Below are 20,427 nucleotides of genomic sequence, written 5' to 3'. Positions count from 1 at the left end.
AGTGAGGACCACGAGCCACATGGCTAAAGTTTGATTTATGCATCTGGATTGAATTAATGCCGTACATACCGGGTAGCCTCTGCGTAGGTGCATGCCCTACGCCTTAGCCTGAAGTGCACCTCCTCAGAAATGTAACTGCACATTTCAGCGACCTGGACTGTAATGACTGTGATTGGAAGCACTGCATTTTCCGGCTTCTCCTCTGGTGCTTAGCGGCGGTGCAAATGGGGATTGTGACCTGTAGTTTCCCCAATAAACACACTGCACTCTTCAACTGTTGCAGTCCCTCCTGACCGGCCGGGTGCTGCTCTTCTTGGATTATACTCCTCCTCTCTTCAGTGCCGGATTGTCTCTGGGTGAGGGAAAGTGGACAGGCTGAATGTCCGAAGGGCAGGGTGCCCCTTCACGAGCAGCCTGGTGGAAAAACACCGGCTTACTGAAACCAAGTTGTTCAAGCTGGGAGTGTACGAAGTGGCAGCCCTCCCTGCAGACAATCTGCCTGTCAACGCTGCATAGACCAGACACACCACTGCAAGCTGAATGGGTCGGTGTGTTTAAAGGAGAAAGTACGGCCAGCAAACTTCTCAGGACAGCCAGAAATGCACGCCACGACCATGTCAAATGCTCACTACAGCGTAGGCCACTTCCATAGCTTACGGCAATGGCTCTTCGTAGAGCCTACGTGCAAACCCAAATCAGCCTTAACTGAACTAACTAGCTTACAGAGGCTACAGTAGTTAACTGTCTGGTGATATGCTGCCCCCTATTTGTTTGGAGTATGAATTCAAGAGGTGGTCAATTCTTAGATTGCAATAAAAATAGGAACTACAGACCGTAGGAAACTAACTGATGTGAACAAACAATCAGACACTCACTCACTAAATAAAAATCACCTCTTTAAAAACAATGGTTGTATGACATAGCTCAAGGTGTGATTATCAATCAATCCATCAAAAAGGAAAACAGAAAACATATCAACATTCATTAGGAAATACTATCCAGCGGATAGCATTTGCCTTAAAGGTCGGAATATTGAATTGAATATTTAAATGAAGAAAAGAGAGAATATATAACCTATAGCCATATATTTGTATGATACAGGACAACAGAATATACAGTAATTTAGAAAATAGGGGGGAAAAAATGCCCCAATAAGCTTCAATGTCATGGTGTTGAGAGGTTACTTGTTGATCTAAGCTGCAAATTTTGTAGAAAATATTTAAAGAATTGGTCACAAAATAAAGAGATAGTGATGAAACAATATGAACACATCATGTTGTGTGTCAAAGACCTGAGATAGGCATAACACATTTAGACACAATGAGTAGGCTCCACCATCACATGAAGACACAGCTCATAACATATCAGTGGATGTTATGATGGGATGAACAGCTCTAGAGAAGGCCTCATGAGTTGGATGTGACGAACACGAACAGTGTGGTGTGATTCCTGAGCAGTGTGTGGTTGTGTTGTACATGTTGCCTAATGTGAGACTTCCTGCTTCTTACTGTACTGTGGTACCGTGAGAGATGCGCGTTGCATTGTGGGGATACAAATACAGCGCAGAAAGGACAGCGGGGAGCACAAAGGAATGAAAACAGCAACTCGAAAACTTTTAACTTCAGCCTGTTGTGCTGTGAATTCATGTGGGCGCTAATTAGACTGTGAGCTTTGGCGGCTGGCAGGCTGACAACTGCCTGAGAGGCGCAGGGAATGTGAGTGATCGGAGGGAAGCGGCAGGGCGCACCGCTGTCTCCGACTATCGCTGCTTTTTGTCAGCTGAGCTGTTTGCATCCCGAGGCCCAGCCGTTATCACGGGCCTCGTCCCAGAAGGTAAACTCCCTCCACGCAGTCTGTCTCGTTACGGTAACCCCGCTGTGTACGCTTTAATTCGGCTACTTTGTTGTCTGCGCAGTGATAAGGAAACAACTAATGCTAACGTTACTCTGCTTTGTCGGCTAGCGCTAGCTTGGCAGCTAACGACAGTTAGCTAATGTGCAGCCGCTGCGTTGATTCTCCCGGGTTATCCACGGTCAGACCGGAAATGTGGCCAATTCGGCTTCAAAATAAATGTAGTAAATGGAATGGCTCATGATATTTGATACTTGCACCAAAAAGTTTCTGTTGTGTTAATGGATGAATCAGTAGAGTGGAGAGGAAACTGCAATAATGTGATAGTAGACGAACATTAGTGAGCAGGACAGTGCGGGTCAGTTGTTAAGTGTTGACAATACATGATGGGTAAATGTCCTTATGTTTGTTTGGATTTCAGTTAAATGTATGCTAAATAATACATTAAAGTCAATTAAAGCCATCGTTCTAATAGCGTATTGTCATGCACTGTCGGATCACAAATTTTAGTTTTCAATAAAACGACGAGTTTAAGACCACGGCGTTATGGACACTTGTCTTTTATTTCGAAAGTAAAGCGGATGTACTTGTCATCTGTTAGTTGGCTCGACGGATCAGCTTGACACCGTTAGCTAGTGTTTGCTAAACTGTGATTGTTGTCGTAAACATGTTAACACAGCATGTTGTTCACTGGACCCTCAGCCCTCGCAGACAGACAGCCTGTGTGTCCTGTGAGCGCGTCGTGTCTCAGCCCTCTGCAGTGACTGTCAGCTCAGCGCTTGCGGTCTCGTACGTGATGTAAACAGAGTAAAAGTACCAGGTTGAAGGCTACGCCTCCTCTACCCTGTCGCCATCATACATATTGTTGTGGTGATTTAGTTTTATTATTTAAGTTTATTTTGCTGTTGTTGCAGACTCATGGTTGCTTAACTTTAACTATTCAGTTGATCTATCAGGATCTAACAACATGTTTGTAACTAATAAAATGTGGCCCAGTGATGTCTTCAAATGACTAACCAAAGAAGAAAACAAAACGAGTGTGGGCAGCTATGAAGTTAAACAGAAAAAGATCAACAGATATTATTGTTTTATTTTTTTATGCACATATCATAAAGTGGGATAGAAATTGAACCAGTAATTTATTTGAACCAGGACATTTAAGGTTCTCCCTGACTTAAGCAGTAGGCCGAGGATGAATTACCACGATATTAGACACTAATTTGGAGGAAAAGTTAATGGTTTTTACTTTATCACAGCAGTTTGACTTTTTTATTAGAATAAAACACAACTAAAGAATAATCATATTGTAAGATATAATCTATGCCAGAGAGTGTTTAAGTATTGTTTACTGAATATCAGACCATATTTAATTTGTATGCATCAGTGCTCTTTCAAGTTCATATACTCGACATGAATATTCCTTATTTGTTAGGAACAACTTTAATAGAGATCATGTAGCTCCTGCAGGAAGAGAAACCCCCAAGATGGAATTAAAGTTGTTTCTTGTAGCCCTGTTTGCTGGTGCAGACTAGGCACTCTCCTGTTGCACCTCCGCAGCCCAGCTCTATAATTCACTTTGCCTTTACTGGGCCAACATAGCCCAATAGTATTTTCCTTTGGTGTGTGTGTGTGTGTGTGTGTGTGTGTAAGGGGAGTGCGCTCTCCCTGCGAGAGCCCCTTTACTTGAGATTTTGTTTGATGGAAAATCTCATGCCTCAGAGAATCCACATGTCTTGCAGACAGCTGCTGAGCATCCTGTAGTGCACTGGCCTCCACATGGGTCTGGCTCGCATCGCTGCGCATCTGCTTTGATTGTTGTTACATAACTTGGCATTTTGTCCTCCGTGCTCCTTACCCTGCTTTCAACCCCCGCCCCCCTACCTTGCCTTCCCCTCACAGAGCACCTTAGTATTTCTCTCTACCTACACCCACTGCCTTTCATAAAGTGCTTGCCTTCTATCGTCCTGTCTTTACCATGGGACAGGTGTTTTGCAGAGTGACATTTGATATCTCATTTTATCTTTGTACTCATTGATTTGCAATTGAGTGGTTCAGGGAGAGTACACTGTGACATCTATAATTTAACATCTGGTTCTTAAACTGTGGTTGGATTTTGTCCAGTTATGTAATCATTAGTGACACTGTCATTGCTAGATACTAACAATAATAGTGTGAAGAAACTTGACACAAATAATTTAAGAATTACAAAGTGTAGCAAAAATATTTTTAATTACGTTGATCTACTGTTTTTCTTTTCCTACCAGAGATGGACCCCTGAGATACAGTTTCTGTGGTTAACTTTTGCAAACTGAAGTAAAGTGTTTTGTTTTTTCCATCTCTCTGCAGGACGCATTTCCTGTACACAGTCAGACACTGACTCCAACATGGGGGTCAAAACCTTTACACACAGCTCGACGTCCCACAGCCAGGAGATGCTGGAGAAGCTTAACGCTTTACGCAACGAGGGCCACTTATGTGATGTCACCATCCGGGTCCAAGACAAGCTCTTCCTGGCCCACAAAGTGGTCCTGGCCTGCTGCAGTGAATTCTTTCGCTCCAAGCTGGTGGGCCGTCCAGAGGAGGAGGACAAGTTCGTGTTGGATCTTCATCACGTGACCGTTAGTGGCTTCGCTCCTCTGTTGGAATATGCTTACACATCTACGCTGTCCATTAGCACAGAGAATATCATTGACGTTCTGGCAGCTGCAAGTTACATGCAGATGTTTGCTGTGGCTAGCACATGTTCAGAGTTCATGAAGTCCAGTATTCTGTGGAGCCCAGGTAACAACAACAACAACAACAACCTGACAGCAGATAAACCTCATGAATCAGCACCAGAGAGCGCCTCATCAAACTGTGCCCTGACGCCATTGGATGGCAGCGTGTCACCTGTTTCATCTGACTGCAGTGTGATGGAGAGAAACGTTCCTATATGCCGTGAATCACGACGGAAACGCAAAAGCTTTGTAACGATGGCATCACCTGAGAGTCCACTCAAATGCACTACACAGATGGTTACCACCTCCCCTCAGATCCCCAACCCATCCCCTTCATTCTCTGACAGCACAGCCCAGCCTGTGGAATCCTCCTTGGCCTTCCCATGGACTTTCCCGTTCGGTATCGACCGGAGGTTCCACTCAGACAAATCAAAGCTACCGGAGAGCCCTCGTTGTTTAGAGCAGGGCACCCCAGGGACCGCAGAAGTGGTTGTTGGCCGGCGGCTCAGCGACTTCCTAACATGTGAGAGCTCCAAGGTGGTGTCATCACCAGTGGCAACAGAAGAGGAAGATGTGAGAGTGAAGGTGGAGCGTCTTAGTGATGAGGAGGTCCAAGAGGCGTCCTCGCAGCCGGTCAGTGCCTCCCAGAGCTCACTGAGTGACCAGCAGACGGTGCCAGGAAGTGAACAGGTCCAGGAGGAGCTCCTCATCAGTCCACAGTCCTCCTCTATAGGTGGTGCTATTCTCCTAACCTAACTGGTCCACAGTTTTTAGAACTGACCTTAATGTGGTTGCATATCTGTTGTGATTAACACTCCTGTATTATTAGTTATTGTTTGGCACAGACCAATGAAGTTGTATATTGACCCAAATGTCCTATGCCAACACACCCTACTCATTCCTACAGCCCTACTACCTACAGTAATAACCAACCAAAGGCAAGGGGTATGCTAGTAGCTAACTACCTAATTTATTTGGAGGTTACAATAGAAAAATATCCTTACATTATTGACATCCTCTGTGTGGGAGCCTCTCTGTCTGAGTTTAGAATAACAGTAACTGATCTGTCCTCCTCTTTACTTGGTTTGGAGAAGTGTACACTCATTGCATTGGATAGTGTTATGTTTGCTAAACCTATTGGTGATTCCTAATCCTCAAATCTTTATCTCTTTTTTTTTCTAAAGTGATGCAAACTGCATACAGAAACATACATTTTCAGTGTAAACACTGTGTTGCTTTTCAAAGTATGTTTTTTTTCTTTTTTTGATTGTAACAAGGTGTGAAACCTTAAAATAAAAAAAGTAATCTTGAGTTGTTGTCAGGAACAAAAACTGTGGCTGAGACACTTGTGATAGCTAGTGATGAAATTAGGTATTAACAGTCTTGTCAGGTGTTAAGTCTCATATCAGACCCTCATACTAGGGCTAACTAGTTCTACCCTGCAAAGCAGGCAAATCTTTTTACTGTATTTCCTTCAACAAGCATCATCCACTGGTGAAGATATGAAATGTTTGCCGAGGACGTACAGTTTTAATCTCTTTTAGTGTGACACCATGCATGTTGTCAGCGCCTAATTTGCAAATCTAAATGTCCCGGAACACAGACGGGGTGCTGTTCTGGTGCGTCGGGTGGAGTGAAAAAGGGAATACAGCAAAAATCCACAGTGCCTGGAGCAGACATTTGAAAACTCCTGGGGGCTACAGTAGCAGTTAACAAAACTTGCTACGACTGAGCAGGAGAATCTTTAGTTGATCACATATCATGCAGTGAACAACATAATGAAACTGGTACTCTGCATTTAACCCATCCCGAGGGAGCACTGTGCATGAGGGCTCACCCGTGCCCACTGCTCCAGATCTTACCCAGTGCCTTTGGTCCAGGGTGCTGACTGGAGAATCAGCCTACAGTATCTGCATGTTTGGATGATGGGGGAAAGCAGAGTACACTTAAAATGCCTGCAAAAATAGGCGAAGAAGCCATTTACAAAATGTATTTGATAGTGACAGAGGAGGTGATCCTATCAAATAGGTGCCGGTCCCAGATCCTGTTAAGGCGGGATAAAAACAAATAAATTACAAACATAACAAAAAAAATCAGCCAGATGCCTTGACTTGTGAAGTTTTAGCATTAGCATTACCTAGCTAGGTACAATTGATAAAATCTGCTAGGGACTATTCAGCCACCTCATTTATTGATTATTAACCTGGAGTTTTTAATGGTATATCTGCCTCTGTTATTGGAAACTGTATATATGTTGTGCGACACCATAAAGTGTAGCAACAGTTAGAAAGGGGGGTGGGATTGTTAGTGGAACGGAGGCCGCAATCAATTTATTCTACTTCGGTTACTTGTTGTGTCAAAGTTTACACACTTTACCATTAGTCAATAAAGGATATGGATATATTGTCTTAAAGACACAGTTAAATCACATCAATGTGTTAGTGTTGTACTGTTATGATAGAGTCTGTGTTCTGACCCAGTTAACACTGTTGCCTGTAAAATGTGCAATCAAACCGATCCAATTCGATCTTCAGAGCTGCTGCCCCACCTACAAGATTTTTTTGTTTGTATCGTTCAGTGGAAAGTTTTATTGTCTGATGGCCCAAATGCTGTTTGAAAGGCTTTTCTGCCCTGCTATAAACAAAAAGAAAATGGAAACACTCGTCATTTTTTCCTAAACTTCGGAATAACACAGTGAATTGGAATCCAGCAGCATCAATCCGTAAATATGGGATTAGCCCTTAAAGACCTACATTATATTAGTTTAACCCCATCCAAGATGGCATTCTCTGGACTTTATTATGGAGTCAGAAGTTCAGGAGACAGTTACCAAATGAGTAATTCTTCTTTTTCCTTTTTTCCAGGGTCGATGGATGAGGGAGTGTCTGAGGGTTTGCCATCGATGCAGAGCACCTCCAACACTGGAGGACATGCGGAAGATGATGAAAGGTATGATTTGTTACAACTCGCAGCGAGGCGACTCATGAGCAGTAAAGAATATAAAGACGTAAACCTCACAACTGGGTGTCTGAGCCACACCTGTTTAGGTAATAAATGTAGACGTTGTGTTGAAATGCCAAAGACGAGATGCGCTGTTGTATCAAGGGTTGTAAAAGCCTCGAGGCACAAATCTGATACATTTTATGTGCAAGCTAACAAAGCATCTTACTGGAAATCTATGAACCTCAAGTGCCGAACTATCTGACGCATATCACTATCATCACTGACAAGTCAGTGGTAGACAAATGTTCTGAAACATCTTACAACATTTTTTGAATACCAGTTGTTTGACATAATTCATAGCGGGCCATTTTTCCCTGCAAAAATGACAAGCTATATTTAAAATGCAAGGAGATAAAAAGATTACTTTGGAAGAATTACTTTATTGATACACCAGAGTAGATGTTTTTAGTTATTCATACAGTTGGGTCCAAAAGTCTGAAAACACATTGAACATCTCTGTCAAGTAAACATGGAACTAATCAGATAGTTTGCGGATTTAAAAAGTAAGTGAACGTGTCAGATGTCAAATTGCTATTCTAACCAAAGGGGGGAAACTGGAATAGTTCAGAAGATCAATACATCAAGCTTAGTTCACTGAAAGGTTCAAAAGTAACTTCATGACAGATATGAAATTTGCTTAAACAATGCAAGACTCCAAAACACTTCTCAGGGGGGAAAACCAGGACAAACACTTGAAGTGGGCTCAGAAATACCAGAAATTTACAGTGGATGATGTAAAAAGTCTATTTACTGATGAATCCCAGTGATAGATTAGTGTCAGTAACAGAAGGGTGTATGTAAGGAGACGAACAAGAGAGAGAACGATACCTCAATGTCTCAAAGCTACAGTGAAACATGGTGCTGGAAGATTCAAGTCTGGGGCTGTTTTCAGACTCCTGCACAGAACTGACTCCACCCTGACCGAGGAGAAGCAGCACTCCATTCTTCAGAGACATGCTCCACCCTCTGGTTTGATCTTTGTGGAGAAGGATTCATACTGCAGCAGGATAATGAGCCCAAACACACCTCAAAGCTTTGACACAACTACTGAAGACCAAGGAGTCCTGACTGTCCTGGACTGCTCTCCACAGTCACTTGAAGACTGAGAAAGACAAACACTCTGTGACATCACAAGAAGCAGGCTGTGACATCACAAGACAGTGGACACTGTCAAGATCATGCTGGATAACATGAGTCAGCAGTTTTTTTACACTAACTTGTGGAGTCCATGCAGCTCGAGTGCGTAAAAGGGGACAAACCAAATACTGAGATATTCTGACATTCAGAGACATTTTTCAAACATTCAACTTTTGAACTATTGAGCTGATAATATCATATGTAATCAAAAATAGTATTACATTCAAATAATCTTGTATGGCAGCCTCAGACTTTTGGAGCCCTCTGTATATATATTTATATAGGGACAACTTCATTATTCAATGTAAGTAAGAGCACATTCAAGCTTGATTATCACGCTGATGTTTCCTGTCTTTATGTTTCAGGTTAGAAGGTATTCAGTACCCTTACCACCTTTATATCAGCCCCTCAGCCAGGCCCGGCACCAATGGCCCCGACAGGCCCTTCCAATGTCCGACCTGCGGAGTCAGATTCACGCGCATTCAAAACCTGAAGCAGCATATGCTCATACACTCCGGTACGTCAAATGGGGAGAATGAAAACTTCAGATGAAACTGGGCATCGAGTATTGATCTGTGGGAACTTTGGGAATGTTACGTAATGTTTCATAGCTTAAAAACAGAAAAAACAAGTATTTATTCACCCCCACCAGGACTTTTTCATATTTTATTATATTTACAACATTGTAATAAAGCTTTTCATCAACAGAAACACATCCAAATGCTTGGTGTGTCAGACAGGTATAATGCCAGTTCTGAAAGCAACTGGCTGATAAAGCGATTCTCAAAAGAGCACTCCTTTAGCTTTGTCAGACGTGTCAAAATTCCACACATTCTTTTTCCTTTAAAAATGACACTGATGTAAAAGGGTTTCTAGCTTCCTCAATCTTCTCAATCAACTTAATGTTCCAGAGATGGACTATAGTCAAGATCTGTAGTCTGTAGCTTCACCTGCTCCATGCCTTCCTTTAACTGAGCCAACGGTCACCAAATTGATAAGTCGCTGTGTTAAGGAAAAGTTCACCTCAAAATTAAAAAGTGTAGTCCCCATCTACTTCAGTAGTTTAGCAGAATGCTGTTTTTCTTTGAAGCTGCAGAAATGTTTGGTCAACTACTAAACTTCACCTGTCTTTCCATGGACATGGAGGTGAGTAAATAATAACTCAATTTTAATTTTTGGGTGAACTTTCCTTTAAATGTAAAGAATGATCTCATCTGATTCCACACACAGAGCTGCTTCTGCTTTAACAACACTCTGTGTTTTGTTCTAATGTTTCTTCAATCCGATGTGCAAGTGTCTTCATCATTTTCTCTGTAAATTCTGGACTCACAGCTTGACAACTGAAGGCCAACATGTATTATGGTCAGTTGATACAACTAGACAGAGACATTTCTGGCACTTCTACGATAGATGCCACTAGGTACTATGAATTTTAAGCAAAGGTCTAAAATACTGATTGTAGAAAGACTAAGAAATGACAACAATCTCATGTTTACTGTCGATGTTTTAGATGACTGAAATATTTCTTCTGTCAAACTCAACTGTAACTGAATTCAAAGTATTTTGTAAACATCACACGTAAAAAGACTTTTGGAAGACTTTTCAACAGGAATAATATACCAACAATGAAAAAATGGCCCGTAAGGGCAAGGTACAGCGCTCAGAAGTATATACTGTATGTAAAAGGCTTTGAATTAATATTCTTTCTATCCCAGGATATTTGCCAGGCTACAAAACTACTTATGGGATTGTTTTACAGCCTCACTTAACTTCTGATGTCACTGAACATTAAAATGCAAGACACAATCCAACAATGTTGTAATATGCGTGAAGAATGCCAACATGGTAATTGCACAATTTCCACATGATCTAAAAATAAGCGAGAACGGAACATCCAAAACATCTTATAACAGGCGTGCTTTCAAAACTTTCCCCTCAATTTCCTAATGTATAATATACACAGCCTGTAAATGGTTTCCACTCCTGTGGAGATTATTTTCACCCTTTTGACTGAGTGAATTTAATTTCGCTTTTCTGCAAATTGATTAAATAAATCAAACAACCTGTAACCTGGTATGGAATGTGCAACCACTATTTTTCTTACACTTGGCTGTTTGCCAGGACTCAGTAACCACACAAGAAAGGTCAAGATGGATAGGTAATTAGAAGGATATACAATTAACTGAGCCTACACCTCTTTTAATGTGCATGTTCCCTTTAAATGTGAGTGAAAATGTTCCATTACAGAAGAAAATGGAACGTTTTAACATCCTAACTCTGCTGTGTAAGATGATTGGATGAGATCAGGCTCTGTTGAACTTCAGAGAAACTTTGCAGGTTTAAATGTATAAACAAAGTAACGTATGAGTCAGTGTGATTGACTTGACATGACTGTGATTAGCTGATGCAACACTACAGTTAGTAGGGCTGTAACAGATCACAAAATTAACGCTTTGGTATGAACCTTGGTTTAGAGTATGTTTTCGCTAAAGCAGGGAAAACAAAAACATGTAGGAAAAAAAAAATGTGGTCAATTATTTTGAAATATGTAAGCTCTCAACAACTGGTTTATATCTGCACCACTCAGACTTTCTGGGTTGTTTTGGGTCACAGGGCGTACCGAACCAAGGGAGTCACATACCAGACCAAACGACCTGTACCCAACGGTTCAGGGTGAATACACGTACCATTACACCCCTAGCTGAGAGCCTACATAATATGTATTATGTCTTTTCAGATTTTAATGTAAAAGCTTAGGTGAATCCCTCATTGAATCTGTGTTTGCAAATAGGTATATCCAAAGAACTCAAATTTTACCAGGCAGATTTAGACTTATTCATAATTAGCTGAATGACCACCGTACGTACGTGTTATGTTTCTGGTCTTAGGAAGTGTGAATTCAGTTTGAGAGCAAATATGTAATAAGAGATTCATTAGACTTCAAGTTTACATTTTAGACCTGGATTTACAGGTGAACTAGAATCCACCAAAAGTCTACACAACAAGTTGTTAATTGTTCCGGGGGAATTCTGGGAAACTGTGATTTTGGAAAACAGTGAAGTGTGACATAGTGGTAAGATGTAGTCACTAACCCTCCCTCTTACCTCACCTCACCTCAACCACACATGGATACTATCACTTGTATGATGCTAATGTACAGATCAGCTAAACTTTGTCCTTTTCTTCTTCCCCAGGCATTAAGCCTTTCCAGTGTGACCGCTGTGGGAAAAAGTTCACACGGGCCTACTCCCTAAAGATGCATCGGCTGAAGCACGAAGGTAAACGCTGTTTCCGGTGCCAGATTTGTAGCGCCACATTCACGTCCTTCGGTGAATATAAGCACCACATGAGGGTCTCCCGACACATAATCCGCAAGCCGCGGATTTACGAGTGCAAAACGTGCGGGGCCATGTTCACCAACTCTGGCAATTTAATTGTACACCTGAGGAGTCTGAACCATGAGGCATCCGAACTAGCAAACTACTTCCAGAGCAGGTGAGGAGTCCGGGGGCACTGACCCCATCATTTACTCAGATCTCACCTGGATCAGAAAATAACTTCAGTTTAGTTTCTAATACCTGAGGTTCATTTGATCGTTTTTTCCTTTTGTGACTTTGGTTGTGTAGAATTGTTTTTGAGATGATTGCAATTGATTTGAATGCCCAGATCAAGTGTACCTGAAGTATTTGACTGTATTTATTGGGGAGTTTTAATTTCACTTACTTAAAGAATAGTTTGACATTTTTGGGAAACATGCTCATTTACTTTCTTCCCAGGAGTTAGATGAGAAGATTGAGACCACTCATATTATCCTGTGAATATGTAGATGGAGCCTGCTGCTGGTTAGTTTATTCAAGCTTAAAGACTGGAAACGGAGAGAAAAGCTAGTCAGGCTTTTTCCAAATGTTAACAAAATCTGCCTACCTGCACCTCTGAAGTTCACAAATTAACACGTTATATGTCGCTTGTTAAATACGTACAGAAATGGCAGTGTAAAAACACCAGTTCGCTTTTTTTATGCAGGACTATTTCTGAGCTGAGCTCAAGATAAGCTAAGCTAACTGACTGCTGGCTGTAGCTTCATATTTCCCTTAGGACCCTGGCACACCAGGCTGACTGTCGTTCGGCAGGCAATGTCAGGCCATTGTTGAACGTCTTTGGCTCCAGTTCTTGCAGTGTGTCCCACACCGTTGGCATTAGTCAGCCCTTGTCAGCGGCGTTTCGGCTGACCGAGCACAATCAGTGGTGGAGCCTTTTGGCGAGGGAAATCACTCTGATTGGCTGTTCAGCTAAGGGAATAAGCGCACGGTAAGAAAAAAAAATGGTAAGGCTCTTGTGCCTGTCGCTGTAATATCCATGATTTCACCCATTTAGTGTGGGTTCTCCTTATTTTTTCCACCTCCGTCTCTTCATTAGTGCCATATGCAACTTTATATCGGACATGTGCTTGATTGGAAGTGGCTATATTAGCAGTGGAGTGGAGTGAAAATGATGCACTTTATCATGACAGTGGTTTGTATATCCACAGTCTTGAATATTCCGGTTTTCTTTTTTGAATGATGAATACAGACTACTGCCACCTGGTGGTATGGAGACATATTTCCTCTCACGCAGAAGCGGAAACGGAAGAGCTAGTCAGCTGTAGTCTTTGGTGTGTTCAAGTGCAGCTTTTTGGCCGAGTTGTAGCAATCTTCTCATCGTACTCTTGGGAAGAAAGCATATTTCCCAAAATATTGTTCTATTCCTTTAACAATCATCACGAAGAGGAGATGGGAAATACCTCAAGTCCGTAGTCTCTGTTTACTGACAGTTCTATGAGATGTGAGGATGAGGAGGGTTATCAAGTCTACAAAATGAGTTAAGTTTTCTGACAACATTAGAGCCCAGCTGTACAGTGTTCTGAACCCCTTTGATAACTTCATGTTGTTTCAGTCACTCTGTTTATACTCTTCACTTTGCACATGAGAGAAACAATTGCACCTTGAAAACTTCAGTAAATATGCTCATATAATAGCTTCAAATCTCAACTTAAATCATTGTGTCATCTCTGTTTGTTTCTATTTGAATGGATTGTCCTTAACCAAACAGAGTGGGTTGTTTGTTTTTATCAGCAGCTCAGCCCACAAAGCCTCGTGAAAGTCAGAACACAGTGTCTTTGTAAAGTCGAGGAGTGTTTTTATTTCCTAGACTTTTCCACTTCTTAATCAACTCAAGCCCTCACAGGTCGGCAGGACTCAAACGGGCCATTGACTCCTCGAAGGTTTTATAGTAGAAGGTCTACGTCTGAGATCATAACAGTGTGGAAAATTCTCTGGCAATCCAGACAGACTCTTAACTCTCATCCTCAGTCTTCACATAAAAAGATATGTTAACTACCCTATATTTTTTTTCTAAGTTGCTGATTTTGCAGACAGGTTTGTCAGATTCAACTGTCGTCTGTGCCACAGAGGACTGTTACATTCCACCTTAACTATTTATTCTGGATACTGAGCTCTAATTCCCACTGTTTGATAGTGTGTACGCGTTAAGCTGCTGGATTGAGAACTCTAAATCTAGTTCACAATCAAGGTCACACTGTGCACTCACACATTTTACAGGGCCTCTGTCGTAGGAATCCAAATGTAATTGTGTGGGATATTCTCACATGAAGACCAAGTGGGACAAAGCCAGACTGGGAATATGAGGGTGTATAGATCAAATTTCATAAAATAGTAGAGGAAACTCTCATCTTGGTGTTGTAGTTTTTGTATATCGATGTACATATTTCTAATTAGACATTAATTAAAGCCTTTATATTGACACATCTTATTGTCACTAAACATGGAAATATCCGCCCCAACACACTAATTACACTTGAGCCATCACAAAAAGTTTCTGTCAGTGCACCTTAGATTTCTGAAGGAAGGTAAGGAAGGAATGGCAGCATTTATTGGCACTAAAATTGATCAGTGACTAAAATAAAAATCTATCAAAGACGATGCATAGACATGGAAACTGTAGCAGCCTCCATAAAGCAGAATACAAGACACCTTTTGTTTTTCAGTGTAGCTCAGTGACATGTATAATCGACCTCTGAAGAACCAGACTTTGAAGCTGTTTGCGTCCCCACATGCCTACCTTTGAGCAAATTAGACTGTATAGATGAAAAGTAAAAACAGTACTTCACAAAACTCCAAGTGCTTACTGCTTATTAGTAGTGCTGCTGATTATGTTCGCAGTTTATCTTTTGGTCTATAAAATGTCCAAAATGAAGCCTTTTAAAGTTCTATTTATGTCCAACCAACAGTCCACGCAGAGATACTCAGTATTCAGCTGATCATTGAGGACAAAGACAAGCAGTGAATTCTCACAATTGAGAAGCTGGAACAAGAGTATGTTTGGTATTTTAGCTTCAAAATGGCCAAAACATCATAATAATATCAAAGTAGTTGCAGATTATTTTCTGTTGATCGATTTAGCAATGAATAAAATAATAATTTCCAGTTGTCCAATTTGATGTTTCAATCAATCGTTACTGTTGACACTGTTACTGAATTCATTCTCCACATGTAGCATATTTTATTGGAATAACGTCTCAGTCCAGTTTTAACAAGTTTGGGTAAAAATGAGGAATGTTTCAAAGCCTAGTTCTAACTAAACTTGTTCCTGTCTGTCTATCAAATGTCATGGCCTTCACTTAGTTTTGAGGAAATGATTCATCACATTTTGACAATATCTTTTCAGTATCTTTTGTACTGTCTGCTGATTAGGTTCATCAGTGTTTATTTCTTAAACTTTCAGGATACAATATATGAAACTCAGCACATTGTTCTTAACCTGAAGCATGGATATTTGTGAAATGGCTAATCTACCATCTTTTAAATTGTCAGCATGAACAGTTTAACAGTTTGTGACACCGTGGAAAATGAAAGATCATTGAAGTCTTGACATTCTCCTGGTCTTTGCAGTGATTTCCTCGTGCCCGACTACCTGAGCCAGGTACAGGAGGAGGAGGAGGCGCTGGGAGTCCAGTATGAGCTAGAGGAGTCCCAACATCACCCAGTCTACCCGGGCAGCACCTCCACCTCCACCACAACCGCGGCCTCATCCACCTCCTCAGTCCAGATGCCCGTCATCTCCCAGGTCTCCTCCTCCACCCAGAATTGCGAGAATTCCTCCGGCTTCCTTTCACCCGAGCCCCTGGATCCCCTGGAAGCCTCAGCCTCCCTCAAGATGGACGCCGATGACACAGCGGTCATGACAGAGGAGACCAAGATGGACAACAGTGTAGGAGGCAGTTCCCCAGAGGTGCTCGAAGAAGAGCAGCAACAGCAGCATACCCAGGGCAAGGAGCTGGCTTCCATTACTATAGAGTGATTCAAGCCTTCTGCTTGCTCATCATGTCTTATTTTGCAGTCATGTCATATGGGAATATGTGTTGGAATGCCTTGGCGGCTAAAAGGGACAACTTGGACATGGGCACATGTTGAAACCTCATCATGTGAAGTCATCAAGACGCAGTGATTGAATCTTTCTGAAGACTTCAGTCGCCTTGATGATGTTTTTCCACAAGCAACACAGATGCACTTATGTTTTACACCAAACCAAATCCAGCAAGTCAATTTTCTTTGTTTTCTCTGCAGTGGTGGTATAATTTCCCTGAACGTGACTCGAGCAGTTACACTTGGGGCTTTTCCATTGGCACTTTGCCGCGCCGAGTCAATCCGTGCCGCGCTAATTTGCTTTTCCATTACCAGTTTTACTGCACCGAGTTGTGCCGCCGAGCCCTGTCCGAGATGACCTTCTGCAGGTTGGGGCTAAAGCAGGCTGCAGTGACTTGCTACTGTGGCTAACCTGTGACTCATCTCATGTTACGTAGGAAACCTGAGAGAAAGATGTTTTTAACTGAATTTCTTTAGTTTCTCTCCAGTGTCCCTTTCAGATATCGGATGTATTTCACTGTTTCATCGCGTTCGCTTTCAGCTATATGGAAGTCCAGTTAAGTTACTGCTGGAGAAAACCCAACATTTCCTGATTTTTGCTGCTTCATAATAAAGTATTTAAATAACTAGTAGAGGGACGAACTAAATGGGGAGGAAATTAAACGTGTCTTTTAGCGAATTAGTGGAGCTTCGTTATTAGTGATTTTTGAAAGTACTGCCGGGACAAACAGTGTTTTCCGCCGCTTCTTTGACCACCACTCAAGACGAACTCGTCATCAGTTAAAGACGCACCTTCAAGCAGGTAGCCTCGCTGTAATGGAAATGCAAATCCCTGCCGCGCCGGGCTGATGTGCGGAGTCAAAGCGAGTCAGGCTGAGCCAGCACATGCGGATGGAAAAGCCCCACTTGTTGGTGACATGAGATGTCAGTAGGTCATAAAATCTGGGTTCAGCCCGCCACCATACCTGAATTTCAAAGTAGTATATATCGAGTGAAAAGTATTTAAGAGCAATCTTTAAGAAGGTTGTTTTTTCCCATATGACGTGAATGCAGCACAAGCTAAAGTCATTTCTGTCTTAGCCTATTTGAGGTTTGTTTCGTACAAGCCTTGCCCTACTTTTGGAAAGTGCCTGAGAGTTCCCATGTTAACAAAGCAGCGTGTAGAGGAAGAAGAGGTCTTGACTTTGCCAACAGTGACAAATCAAGTGTTTGCAAACTGAGCTAAATAAAAACATATTGTATTTCATTTATAGTGATAATGCTAGTTTGTATGGGCTGAGACTGTGTTATTCCTTCAGTGCCGTCGCTATAGGCAAACTGTTAAATGTCAATATTATCTATATTGCAATAGCTTGTACTGTAGTTTTACTATTTGAATGCTGTGTATGTTGGGTGTTGTGAAGTATGATATGTCAGGTGTGTATGTGCATTTCTTTTTATCTCTATAAACTCAGTACATTTCATTTTTAAATGTTTAAAACTTGAAATTATATTGACAGAGTATTCCCATAAGATGTTTGTGCAGTATATAAGATTTCTGACCTATTAGAACTTATTTTTTTATTTTTTATGAACACTGTTGTTAAATCAAACATCACATCTCCAAAAACCTAAACTCTAAGAGTTTAGGGAGACTTGGATCAGCACTGATGCATCTTTTGTTTTAAAATCTAACCAAATAAATGACAAAATAAGACTGACATTTATATAAAACAAACAAGCAAACAAACAAAACAAAAAAAAAAACTAATTCGGACTTCAAAGTTTTATCCTAACTGCAGTGTTATATCCCCAAACGGGCTCTACGACATGGTAATGTAGCATTAACCCCAGTTGAAGTTCGACCTGTTTGCCAAATGGCAGTTTTTTCAGTTTCAAAGTCAGTTTGTGTTAAAAATATCGATATCTGACATGGGATTCAAGTTTTGATCATCTTGATTTACCAACAGGTACACTGCTGATGTTCTACGATGTTGCATGACTGTTGAAGTGATGTTTCATTTCGGTACAACACGATTGTCTTTTATAATCTTTGTGTGACTTTATGGTTGACAAACCAAGAAATATGTTATCCCAAAAGTGTGGATTAACCACCAGCTTTGTTTAATTTTTCTTTACCTAATGTCATAAAGGGAAAAACTACATTGTGAAGACTTCCCTGACTGAAATGTAAGAAAATATTGTATGTCTGCAACCAGGAAAGCAGGAAGTAGTTAATGCAAAGATTCTGATGCTGTCTGTGATGGCCAATTCTCAGTCAGAACAGATTACCAGGCTGTTGTTGGGTGTTATGTGATAATATTGCTTTAGAAGCAATATGAAAACATGCTAATGTGTGAATGCAAATACTGTGAGTGAAATCATTATAAATGATAACTTCATTATATAGGCGAGAGCTTATCCTTCATCTTAAACTGATAACAAAGTTTGGCAGTTGATGTTACTTATTTCTTTTTGAATGCTGATTTTGGGTCTAACCTTCAGCTCCTGTTACCTGTGTTGTGCCAACATGGTTGTTATTGTGTCCTTGGACATTGTTGTGCCTGTATTTTGAGAAGATAATGATACCCATGGTAATAATCCATGAGTTGAATGCTACTGACTGTGACTTGTTCAGTGAAATCTTTGTATGTATTTTCTGTTGCCCCCTGAAAGTAGTACAAACAGCCGACATTTAGGATGATCACAGCAGGATGGAAGACCTCACACGCAGAGTTGATTGTAAATGTAAAGATGAATATTGCTGTGATGAGGGTATCAATATCCCCCTGTCCTGATCAATGAAATTCACTGAGAGCTGTCTTAAAAAGTCAGCGTGTGCCATCCTATCAGTCACTTTTTCAAAGTTGTGCCATCTGCCCTTTTATCTGGGTACAAATCACGCTTTTTCCTACAGGACCAAATGTTCTCTATCTCATTTGGGATTTGCCATGGCAATCAGTTATTGCACATAATAAAAGAAAGAGATAATCATTCAAAGTGGTCCATGGTATTTAGCAAAGGGGTCCTGCTGTTTTGCCCCTTAAAACACTGTATGATGTTGTGCATTTAAGAGGCTAGCCTTAGTAAATGGACCTATTAACTCTAGTTGCACAATATCAAAATTTTAAAAGTTTTCTATTCTCCATTTGTATGTCACGCTTTTCATCTGTTTTCTTCAGTGTCTGTACTCAAACGACTTTTTTATAATGAAATGCTGCTGTTTGTCGAAACGCAAAGTGCCCAAAATATTTTTGTGAACCAATGGTGTGCAATAAATGGACAGGTGTTGTTTTGAAAGTTTTAATTTTGTCTTTGGAATGGTGAATTCTATAAAAAAAAAAGAAAAAAAGAATGTATAATTTTGTTTTATTCAAATGTGATTGAAGGTGAATCAAATAGGCAAGGACCCCATTTGATCTGTGAAACAAAGAACAAAGCTTTGATATCAGACGACCGGTTCTATTCAGCTCCTTTTCTGTTTGTTTCTGAAGTTGCATGTTCATATCGTTCTGTGAAGTGGAGAGCATGTCTTCAGTTGGCGATGCGTTCTGTCAAGGCCTTATTTGTCGATGACTCTTCATCCAGCATAGCTTTGATCTGTTGTTCAGCATGCCCTCTACTTTTCTGTACGTTTTCCCTTTTCTGTGCAATGTTTTAAAGTATCTTGATTATATACAGGACATGCCTTTTCAATGTACACTTGATGTTGTATATGTTTTCCAGTCCTTTATTTAAAATTAGGAAAATAGATGAAAAAAACCTGGTAGCTCTTCATAATGGCATATATATTTTTGGTGACTTTTGTATTATGGTTGCTGTTTCATGGCATCTTTGGATATTCTTGTTAAATGTGAATAGAACAGCTTAGTTCGGGAGTGTGGGGGGCCTTGGTAGTCTTCACTTTGTGACTGTCTGCAGTGTGTGTGTATGTATATATATAAATATACAGTATATACACTCATACTATGTTGCATATTCTTTATACTGTAGGCTACTTGATTACAACCTGCTTTGAGACAGATGTTGTATTTTGTGTCTTTGATACTGTATTTAAACTGTAGTTTGGAGAAACTGTACAAAAACATCCCAGATAGTAATGCAACCTGCACATTGTATAGGGAGAACTGACGTTTGTGGTGTTGAGTGTTTTAACTGGATCATATTCCACAGTTGGCTGTTAAAAACTGACAAGACCACTCTGTATTTTAGAGTTCATGGTTGTTCTGAATCTTTGCTAGTGTTCTGGCTTTGCAGTCCTGTTATTAAAAAAAGAGTTGTTTTTGTAAAAGTATGAAATGTAAATAAAAAAAAAAAAC

At 40.8% G+C, this 20,427-nt stretch overlaps 1 protein-coding gene across 3 annotated transcripts; it reads left to right on the top strand.

Moving 5' to 3' along the window:
• Window positions 1-1,478: 1,478 nt before the first annotated feature.
• zbtb44 (zinc finger and BTB domain containing 44) lies at window positions 1,479-20,132 on the top strand. 3 transcript variants are annotated; one of them, XM_084351322.1, is made up of 6 exons: window positions 1,479-1,833; window positions 4,198-5,301; window positions 7,433-7,517; window positions 9,074-9,225; window positions 11,903-12,203; window positions 15,656-20,132. In XM_084351322.1, exons 2-6 carry the CDS (start codon window positions 4,236-4,238, stop codon window positions 16,062-16,064), a joined length of 2,013 nt encoding a protein of 670 aa, XP_084207448.1. In that variant the 5' UTR covers window positions 1,479-1,833; window positions 4,198-4,235; the 3' UTR covers window positions 16,065-20,132. The 3 variants fall into 3 exon arrangements, with proteins under 3 accessions (XP_084207448.1, XP_084207450.1, XP_084207449.1); XM_084351324.1 differs by having other exon boundaries at window positions 1,482-1,833; window positions 11,903-11,986; window positions 15,656-15,789; XM_084351323.1 differs by lacking the exon at window positions 1,479-1,833 and adding an exon at window positions 2,479-2,640.
• Window positions 20,133-20,427: the final 295 nt, after the last annotated feature.

The sequence above is a fragment of the Pagrus pagrus genome, assembly GCF_965226575.1.
Source record: "Pagrus pagrus genome assembly, chromosome: 4".
NCBI lineage: Eukaryota > Metazoa > Chordata > Actinopteri > Spariformes > Sparidae > Pagrus > Pagrus pagrus.
Note: the sequence above shows the minus strand (reverse complement) of the source record. Positions and strands in the feature narration are given on the sequence as shown.